Source organism: Carassius carassius, chromosome 22 (genome assembly GCF_963082965.1).
Source record: "Carassius carassius chromosome 22, fCarCar2.1, whole genome shotgun sequence".
Lineage (NCBI taxonomy): Eukaryota > Metazoa > Chordata > Actinopteri > Cypriniformes > Cyprinidae > Carassius > Carassius carassius.
Window position 1 is genome coordinate 2615799 of NC_081776.1, and position 11262 is coordinate 2627060.

General features: G+C 35.6%; 1 protein-coding gene and 1 long non-coding RNA gene across 2 annotated transcripts; both read left to right on the forward strand.

The window, feature by feature from the left end:
• Window positions 1-347: 347 nt before the first annotated feature.
• Window positions 348-1910, forward strand: LOC132098314 (transmembrane protein 229A-like). The gene has a single exon (XM_059504455.1). The coding sequence runs from the start codon at window positions 477-479 to the stop codon at window positions 1452-1454; it is 978 nt and encodes a 325-aa protein (XP_059360438.1). The 5' UTR covers window positions 348-476; the 3' UTR covers window positions 1455-1910.
• Window positions 1911-5239: 3329 nt separating this feature from the next.
• On the forward strand, window positions 5240-7395 carry LOC132098315 (uncharacterized). The gene is made up of 3 exons (XR_009422867.1): window positions 5240-5283; window positions 5850-5932; window positions 7366-7395. It is a non-coding gene; the product is annotated as an uncharacterized LOC132098315 (long non-coding RNA).
• Window positions 7396-11262: the final 3867 nt, after the last annotated feature.

Here is an 11262-nt window from a genome sequence, read left to right on the forward strand (position 1 = left end):
TCAAAATGTAGGAAATAAAAAAAGAAAAAGCATTATTTTTTTTATTTTTTTTGCCATTATGTTGCACAGTGAAACACAAAGGAAAATCACTCAGAACTGCTGCCATTTTGTACGTAATTTGTTCTTTTCTTCCAGTATATTTATAGAAACATTTATAGTTGATTTTTCGACAGTGCTCGCAGAATGATGGCATTTTAATTAGCAGACACTTTTATTCAAAGCAACTTACAAATGAAGAGTATAACAAGAGATTCACTATAAAAGGATCCTGGAGCTTGTAGGGGTTTATTAGCGCCATCTTGTGGTGGGTTTTATTACGTGTCTGTCTGTACTTTTCTTCCCTTTTCGCTAGTGCGAATGACCGTGCAAGTACAAATGCGGTTAGTGAGGTTTTGGCCTTCGTGCGGGCACAGCGTAAAATGACAATGACCGTCACACAAAGACGCATCGACATCTGACAGCGTCTGAGGACAGATATGAGGATGACGCCGAGACGAGCTCAGCCTGCTTTACCGCAGTGGATGCGCATGTATTTCTACGGGATGCACGGAGTCACGCTGGACATCCTGCTGTCCTCCGCGCGCAGGTTCCTGGATCACAACGACTTCAGACTGCTGGGGTTCTCCTCTCCGTACCTGTGCATCGTGCACTCCATCACGCATCTTGTTTTGGAGAAGCTCTACCTGCAAAAAAGATGCTTCCAAGAGCGACCTGTCGTTTTCCACCTCGTCTTCTACCCGTCCTTGTACATCTGTCTGCAGATCTTAATAGGGAATGTGGTGACCTGCACGGAGAACATCAGAATGGTTTCCATCACGCAGCTCGTTGTGCATTACATCCTCGCTTTGTACTTCACAAATGTCTTTCATAAAGGCTTCCTGAGTCTGCAGTATCAGGACAAGCGGGTGTTATTGAGGTCATCTTCCCCAAACGGGTTACCCGGCGTCCTGCGCTTCGTGTTCTTCGGGATGCATGGCTTTCTGGACGAGGTGCTCTTCACCTCTGTGTTCAACTTGTTTGAGAAATCAGATCAGACCTTGAGGGGCCACACGTCCCTGTGGTCCTTCTTCATGTATGGAAGCTGCAGCTTCGTGGTGGATAAGCTCTACCTCCATCTGCACTTCAGGAGAGGATGGGGAACCTTGCAGCGGCTTCCCATCTACATCTGCTTCATTTACACGTGGGAGTTCAGCTGGGGCTTCACTCTGAGACAGTGTGGCGCCTGTTCCTGGGACTATTCCCACTATCCTCTCAATTTCATGGGACTGGTGACATTGCTGTATCTTCCAGGATGGGTCTGTCTGAGTCTGTATCAAGACGTCTTGTCGAATGTTCTGCTGAGGGTTGTGTGCAATGATAGGAATGACAAGGAAATGCCAAACGCAGGTGCCAATGGACGCCTGCTGCCAAAAGGGAAGCTGGAGAATGACCAGTTGCATGTGGGCTTTTCCTAATATATCCTCCTGGGACCAGCAGAAAGGCATTTGAATCTTTGATGTTTGAGAAAAGAAAGAACTAGGTGAGGACTAGTTGTCACTCCAGGTTTATTTTTGAAAGTCAATTTCTGTATTGACATGAGAACCCCCCACCCCTGTAAGTTAAGTGGGGCATGTTGTCACAGTATATGGGGTAAGTTGGCACAATGGGAACATGACTTCAGTTAAGCTCTTTAATAACTTTTGTGCTAAATTGAAATACTAATGACTGAAGCACGAAAAAGCATGAAACCATAAAAATGTGTAAGTTAACATATAGACAGATATCATTGTTGTAGCCAATAGTAGAATAAATAGTATTTATATAAAGATTATTAGTAATTTTATAATAATCAATAATACTGCTATATTATAGTGGGATGTATTTTATATAATACAATTTTATATTATTTTATAATTTATCATTTTTATATAAATTCATATGAATTTATTAATAATAACAATAATTCGGTAAAAAAAAAGTAAAATTTATTTTTAAGCAACGTTTAATACACGTGACAGCATGTCCTGATAAAAATGTGACAAATTAAATATATATATATATATATATATATATATATATATATATATATATATATAGACATACACACACACAGTTAAACATATTTTTTTTAAGAATTAAATAAACATTAGACAAATGTTCAACTACAGTGTTTCGGGGGGTTCAATGAATAATGTAGAAGTATCATTTTTATGCAAACATTTTGAAAAAGAACAATTTCAGTCTTTCAACTTTAAAATTTCCTATTTAATTCAATGTGTTACTTGCTCTTTCTTTGCACTTATTTGTAAAATTTACTAACAATTAGTAGATAGATAGATATATAGATAGATAGATAGATAGATAGATAGATAGATAGATAGATAGATAGATAGATAGATAGGTAGATAGATAGATCGAGATATATGACTTTTGAAACTGTAGTTACTCTGATGTGACTTTGACAAATTTCATGTGTGACAACTTGCCCTGTTCTCACCGACTGCTGGGCTTTGACGGTTATTGAAGAATGGGTGTCTGGTTGATAGTTCTTCTGCATGATCGGAATTCATGAGGGAGATCTTCCCTTGTAACTGCATGCGTCAGGATTTTACATGTCGAGACAGCAGCATTCAAGCAAGAGATTTGCCCTGATAATGAGCCACTCTGCACAAATTTGTAGCATAACTGATTGTGAGATAAACTCTGACTCTTTACGGAGCCGTTCCTTTAGCTTTAACTGTGACAGCAACTGAGTGCCTTCATTCACACTTCTAGGCAACTGGACTTCTGAAATCAAAACTTTTTAATTATTACATCCCTATTATTACACCCTAGATGCAGAGTTTGTGGAATAAAGAAAACAGATTTGTAATCGAGATCGAGAGTATTTATGGCAGCTACAGCTTAGCATTTATTAAAGACACTGTCTCAAAATACTTAGACTTTCAAAACGTTTTATCAAACTTATGAGCACCATGCACTGTGTATCCCTGTGATCCTGTGAACTATTGTGATCCCTCAAAAGACTCATTGTTGACTTTATGACTGAATTTATACGTATACCCTTTGCTATTTGTGAAAGATTATTCCTTTTCCCGAAAGATATGTCTGAGAAAAACTGCCAAAGCTTAGAATAGTAAATCTTTAAAGTGATAGCTCATCTAAATATGCAAATTTGCTGAACATTTACTCACACTCAGTACATTCAAGATGTAGATGAGTTTGTTTCTTCATCAGAACAGATTTGGAGAAATGTAGCATTGCATCACTTGCTCTGCAGTGAATGGGTGCCGTCAGAATGAGAGTCCAAACAGCTGATAAAAATGTCACAATAATCCACACCACTCCATCATATCTGTGTTAAACAAATCCATCTATTAAGGTTTTAACTTTAAAACATTGACTTCTGGCCAATGAGACATAATACATAACAGTGCTTCCTCCAGTGAAAAAGTTCGTCCCCTGTTGTTCTCTCACATCAAAATTCACCAACACATTTGTTTAGAACTGTTTTGTTTTCATTTGTAATTGGAGCTTAATCTTTGCATATTTCTCTCCTGATTCAGATGACTTTCACTGGAGAAAGCATTATTATGGCAATATGAATCATATTTTAGGCAATTTTATTTTAGCTTTTCACTTCTCTGAATGTTAACTGAAGGACAGGAGTGGTTAGGATTACTTGTGGATTATTGTGATGTGTTTATCAGCTGTGTGGACTCTCATTCTGACGGCACCCATTCACTGCACAGGATCCATTGCTGAGCAAGTGATGCAATGCTGCATTTCTCCAAATCTGTTCCCATGAAGAAACAAACTCTACACCTTCATTAGCCTGAGGACACATTTTTAGCAAATTTCCATTTTTGGGTAAACTATTCCTTTAACGTCAGCCTCAAAATTCAGATTTTAGTAACTAAAAAAAAAAAAAAAAAAAACAAGATTTTGTCCTGTGAGAGGGCTAGACAGCTTTCTATAATTCATAAAAGTCACTGAAATATTTTTCCTTCATGCATGTACTCACTTGTTGATGTAAAGACTCTCGGCAGCTGCTCAAATGTACTGTTTCCTCCCTCTGACTTTGAGGAAGAACATTTTGTATAGTTGGAGGAATGAGTTGGTGATGAATTTGATCATTTTTCCTGTTTGTCTATGTCCTTAATGCTACAGCTAGATCGTTTTATGGATGTTAGTCTGAGTCTAGAATGATAGAAATCATTTGATGCACTTCTTAAATGTATTGCATTTTAAACTTGTAGCACATCTTTGTCTCAGTTCAGACTATGCACTCATTACACTGATCAAATTAAACAGATCAACGTGATGTCTGGGGTTTTTTGGGGTGTATTTCAGTGTTGTCGTGGTGACTGTGCTCTCGATACTCTGGTCAGGGCACGAGAGATGTGGCTGTTACTGAAGGGACTTGCATATTTTTTATATCCGACGTCGAGAAACAAAGCAGCCACCGTCTGGTTTAAGTACACATCCCATATGATTCTTGTCTCTTCAACAGACTATAGAAGTAATTATCAGTGTTATATCTGTCGTTTTTTTTAATGTTTTAAAAAAAACATTGTTTAACCATTTGTATATAATTCCTATACCATATTGAATATGAAATTGCAAACGTTATAAGAAATTAACTTGGAATGTTCTCTGAATATTCTGAAACAAGTAGGCTATTAATTTTTTTTTTTTTAATGTTAGCTGTTTTAATTAAAGTTTTTTAATAGAAGTTAGATGTTTTTTTAAAGTTATGAAAACATAATTTCTGAACATTCAACCCTTACAGTTGTTAAACATTTTTTTTTTCTCGGTTATACGAATGTCAATGAAACATTCAATTTAACATTTTGCAAATATTATAAGAAAATTAACCTTGAAAGTTCTCTGAACAATCTGAAACATAAAAAAAATATTAGATGTTTTTTTTTAAATAGACGTTAAACATTAAAACATTTTTTAAAGTTATGAAAACCTTATTTCAGAACTTTCTAAAACCAGTAGTTAAAAAAAAAAACAGACAAAAGTCCAACTACAATGTTCAGTTATGCAATGAATAATGTATAAGTAACATTTTTATGCAAACATTAAAAAATAAAAGTTATTTAAGACTAGATAACTTTGAATTAACTTTCTATTAACGTTCCTGGAATAATGTTTGTTCCTAACTTTGCCTAAACTTTCCCTGTTAACTGTACATTTGTATAGAAGATTGCTCATGTTGAACTAATTTTAACATGTGACATTGTTCCTTAAACAAAGATTGCATGGCTGCTGTTGGTCTAAGGACCTTTTCTTGCCGTAAGTAAAGGATAAAGCATCAGCTCTAATCTGCTTAAGTGTTTAACAGGGTTTTAGTGTAAACCCGAGTTTTAACATGCAATTCATCACTGAGCAGTGCACATGGATCATTTTCTTCCCTTGTGAATCATTAGTAATCTGTTTAGAAACTATTTCTAGTTTGTAATCAGTGTACAGAATGCAGTCTTTCAGTAAGTGTGTTTCTCAGAGGTGCCAAATGCAGCAAATGAGCAGTTCTCAGCCTCAACCCCCAGACATAATATTTACACTTTAGATTTAAATAGTCAAATGATATTCAAAGCGTCACATGCAGAGCTGTAGCCTCTGTACAGCTGCAGCCTTCTGGTCTGACAGGGACTCAGAATCTGTCTCACCACAAAGCTGATAAGAAAAAGTGTGATGTGTTCATGTTACTGATTAAGCAATGTAGTAACCAGCCAATCAACACCTAAAATGGAAAATAGTTCTTCAGAAATTATACTCATATACTGTATATTAGGCCATAGTCATGTTGCACATTTGTGCTCTTCTGAATGCTGAAGCAGGCAGCGCTGAGATGGAGGTAGTGGTCAGAGTTCTCAGACAGTGCCCTGCAAGCTCAGGAAATTGCTGCAGGTTTGTGGTGGTGACACTGATGGGCCACAATTTGGTAAATGACATGCAATACTATCAAATAAGCAATTCATGAGATCTAACATGTGTCTAAATATATAATACATATATAATGGTCAAAAATGGTCTTTAGAATGTTCCAAGCCCTTGCTAAAAACCTAACATTAACTGTCTGCCCTCTCTCAACTGTCTCCTGGTATTCATCAATGACACCCCTTATTCTCTCATCTTCCTTTCTTTGCTTGTCTTACTGCCATACTGTCTGCAATCTACATTTTTAAAAAGCCTCTTAGGATTTTGTATGGATACATATCTATCTGTCAGGTCAGTTACCTTAAAAAATCTCTGACAAGCTTCATGTAACACTCCGCCCTTAAAAACTCAGACCAATCAAAATTATTGTTACATGTCAACAAGTGTTAAAGCACCAATGCAAGATCTGATTTTGTTATTGGCTGTAAAATGTAAAAAGCTATAATGCTACAACCTTATTTAGCCCATTTTACCTGATAGCCAATTTTAGCTGACTTCATCCCTAGGCAAGGCAAGGCAAGTTTATATACAGTATATAGCACATTTCATACACAATGGCAATTCAAAGTGCTTTACATAAAAGAAAGTAAAATAATCATTAAAAAAATTAATACAAGGAATGTAAAAACTTAAAAAAAATAAATAAATAACAAATGATTTTAGATAAAATACAGTCCAATCATTTCAGGTTGCACATACTACTACAGTGCAATGCATAAAATACAGTGCAATGTTGATATTGCTGTTGTTGACAGCAGTTGATAGTGCTGTTGAGATGCACAGAAAAACACACATAGGAAGTCTGGTTTAGAAATAGGAAGAAGAAGTAAATCAGATTTCATAAAAGCATGCATATGTAATAGCAAGTGGATGCCAGGGCATTTCTATGCAATTGCTATAGAGTTCTGAGAGGTTGTTAGTACATTACTATGTAGTTGCTTGTGCGGTTCTGATCTGGAAGGCTGGATACAGTTCATGACCAATATAAATGTGAAAACACCAGGCATATTATTAGATTTACTGACTTACACTTTGCCTTTTGTCTTTGCAACTAGCTGAAATAAAATAAGTTGACGTAAAAGTACTAAAATAAGTAACACCAAAACTGAAATAGAAAATAAATTAAAGCTGAATATAAATATTAAAATAATAATAATATTAATGGAAAATGGCAGAAATTACTCGCATTTGAAAAAACAATTATAAGAAAAACTGAAAATGTAAAAATAAAAGCTACTTCAAAATTGTGTTCTAAAATCTGCTCAAAACATCAAACAAAATAGTGCCAGCTTTTCTAGAGGAGGAAAATCTGGGGGAAACCGTGTGATGTATTCAAACTTCATATCTTAACAAGCACCACAAACTATCTAAATGTACTTTCTGAGTGTAGTGTAATAGTGGTCTGATTAAGTTTCATTGCCTTGTCTCTGTAATCAGCACTGGCCCCCCGCTGCACGGCTCCTGCGGACCCCAGCGTCAAGCTCTCATCAATGCTGTTGAGCTGCATCTGAAGAGCAGCTCAGAGGTGAGGACAAATAATAGTGTGATTTTACATCCTGAAACCAAATCCCCTCTCATGCGTTCACAATAATGGGACTGTAACCTCAGACTTGACCCATATGCTCTTCTTAAACATCTGCAGTGATGTCATACTGATCTGACATCAGCTGAGCTCTCCAAGGCTTGTGTTTTCAGTGTTAAGGATCCCTGATATACAGCATATAGTGTGCAAATGATTTAATACATTTCAAAAACAAAGAGATGCATAGTTTAACAAAACTTCTCTCTTTGATAAAATACTTATTGAAATATAATATTATAAGTAATAAATGAAAGTGTAAAAACTGTATGGAAAACACTGACTAACAAAACAGGTTAAATGTGACTTTCTAGATGTGTTTTCTATTGCTCATTTCAAAACACCAACCCTAAATATTACAACTGAGCACACAAGTTGCTCCATTATACACCTCAACATCAAACATTTGTATAAGCGTTTATTACAAACCTGCTGGTGTTTAATATGATGTAGCTGGTGTCAGTCCACTGCCTCCCAGGGGACATGACGAGAATTACAGCCTTACGGGATTACAGGATACGGTTTAGCTGCCAAATATAACCACCACACTGCTGAGTTTTAGGAAGTGACATCACTGGCAGTGTTAAAATCATGTGCACAGCACCCAGCTTTGCATGAGCATCTGAAATAGGATGCTAGACATCCTTACTGGGAGGTCTGGTTTAGTGATGATGTTTGGCCAGGTCTGAATGAAACTGACACAAAATATTGTTTATGACATACTGTCAAATTATGAGATAAAGTCATTATTATGACCTAATTTTTGACTTGTCACAAATTAGACCTTTATCTCATAATTATGTCATAATTTAAACTTTTTATTTTCAATTATGTCATAATTATGTCCTTTTGTCTCATAATTAAGATGTAGTAATTAAATGGTTTGACTTAAGAAAGCCATATTTATGGCAGTAAAAGAAAATGACTTTTTATGTGATCATTTTGCTGTCATAATTATTAAAATGATGACTTATAATTAACTTTTATCTTGTAATTTTGACTTTTTATCTCATAATTATGACAATGTAATTTTTTGGCTTTTTAGTTTGCAATTATGCATTTTTATCTCATAATTATGACTGAAAAATTTTTATCTCATAGTTTTGACTTTTTATGTAAATTAGCTTTTTATGTCTATTTGACAAAGAAATCATAATTATAATATTAAAAAAGTTGACTTATGTCACAATCTTTACTTTCATGTCATAATGACTTTTTATCTCTTAATAAACAATTTTGACTTTTATCTCATAATTATGATTTCTATGTCATAGTTATGACTTTTTATGCCATAATAATTATTTACCAAAGCATAATTTTTTTTCTTGTGGGGACTGAAATGCAATTCCATATTTCTCACTTGTTTCTTTCTATGTTCTTCTTTTCATGTCACTGGTCTGTATCTTTCGCACTATTTTTCTCTGTTATATAATTAATTAGTTATGTTGTGTGGGCATGCAGTGATTTTTGTTGATGCATTATTTCCTCTTGGCCTGTGTTCATGCTTACAAACCAGCTGTTTGTGTGTGTGAAAGTGAAGTGACATTCAGCCAAGTATGGTGACCCATACTCAGAATTTGTGCTCTGCATTTAACCCATCCGAAATGCACACACACACAGAGCAGTGAACACACACACACACTGTGAGCACACACCCGGAGCATGCGTGCGTGCGTGCGTGTCCTGAGGCCAGTGTTTTCAAGCAAACACACAGCTGCTCTTTGACTCACATGCATGTTCTCCTCTTGTCATGACAGTCTAGTAACACAGCCTTACATCATCTGGGTCTTCACCTTCTGGAAAAGCACAGTGTCTCCTGTTTTTATGATGTTTTTATTATGTCCTGTTCCTCAGTTCTCTTACTTTGTGATCTTTTTTTATGAGTTACAGTAGAATCACAGCTCCAACCCAAGCAACACAACACACATTAAATAACTCCAGTCGATTCCCTCAAAGATCCACTGCTGCGCTGCTTCCAGTAGCCATGCAGGAAAAAAACAAGCTACTCTGCTGTAGGATTACTGACCTTTTTTACCCTACGGGACCAGTTGAATCTGAACATCTAAGTATTGATACTGTCTGAATGCTCATTTCAGGACTGATGTGTGATTTTGAGCTCAATATCAAAACAATATACTCCTCTTTTAAAGTTATAGTTAATGAGTCTGGAAGGGATGGGATAAACAGATTTTCTTGTCATTTTTTTTATTTGTCATAATAATGAATTTTTTTCTCATAATTCCAACTTCTCGTGAATTCAACTTCTTATGTCATAATTTTGAATTAATTACATCATTTTTCAGTTTAATGTCAAATTTTTTTGACAAAGTCGAAATTATGTGGCTTTTATGTTTAGAATTGTGCCTTCTCTCTCACTTTATCTCATAATTAGGTAAAACATTATAAGGTTAAAAAAAATGCCTGAATGCACTGTAAGTCGCTTTGGATAAAAGTGTCTGCTAAATGCATACATTTTTATTTTACATTTAATTATGCCTTTTTATGTCATAATTATAATTAACTAAAGCCTTCCAAAGACTTCCACATCTGGAGTAAAAACAATGATTTAAGTCTCATCAGCAGAAATGCACATGTTCTTGACCCCAGAGGTCTGTTGACATGTCTGTTTCAGATTATAAAAACATGCACTGCTGCTCACATCACATAATTGCCACTGTGGCATGAATACTGGATGTGTGCTGGACGGTAGCTAACAGCTGGGCTTCATAAGCATACTTCCTGCATAATCTAATACTGCAGTGATTCAGATGAACACATTCAGCTTTTGTCTGGCCAAAACTATCGGTTGTCAGCATAACACCAAACAGCAAATATTATGCTCACCCACAATCAGTTCTCAAATAGCACAAGGAAACATGCAAAGGTGACAGCTTGAAGAGACAAAAACAGTGGAAAGTTGCACGGGAGACCTGAATTACAGAAGTGAGAAGATACGTGTGAAAGGTTAAGAGAAATATGGACACATGCAACACTTATATGATTTCTGATAAGGAGTTCTTATCATCCTCTGTGTCAATGTCAATAGATGTGTTTACAGCAAATGATAATCGCAAGCAGGCTGAAGCCCTCACTTTCAATGAAAACATGATCTCACTGGCTGTGTATTAGATTATTTTGGAGTTTCTTTGGTTCTTTTTTTTATTTAAACTGTAAATTGGATGGTTTATTTATACCACATTTAATATGGTATTGTAAATGAAAGTGATTCGAGGGGGAGTAGAATTGCTTGATTACAGAATATGAGTCCCTGATCAGACATATAAAAGTCAAGTTGTAAAGATGACAGAATTAACTACAATTAATTGTGTCAATTAAAAAAAAAAAAGATTAAAAAAAATGTTTTAGAAAAGAATGGGAAAAGAATGTTTTATAAATTGGTTGAACAAAACAAAGACATACCTGAATATGTGTTTTCATTCCTTTCTTTTGGCATATTCAGTTTTTACCCACTGACTGTCTCTCTCTCTCTGTGTCTCTCATCTAACTGGTTTTTCAGGTTTCTGTCTGTTTACCTCACTGCTCAACCATGTTTGGGAGTGACTAAATTCAAGCAGGGACTGGAAAAACTCAGAAGTGTTGACAGCAGCTAATATTTTCACCACATCAAACCTTATACCCAAAGCTTCACAATCAACATAGCTGAGGACTTTCTGTAAATTATTACATTAACTTGTCATAAAGCCTGCTGACGTCAAGATATTACCTAAGACGAAAGAACAGACTGGCTACATTAT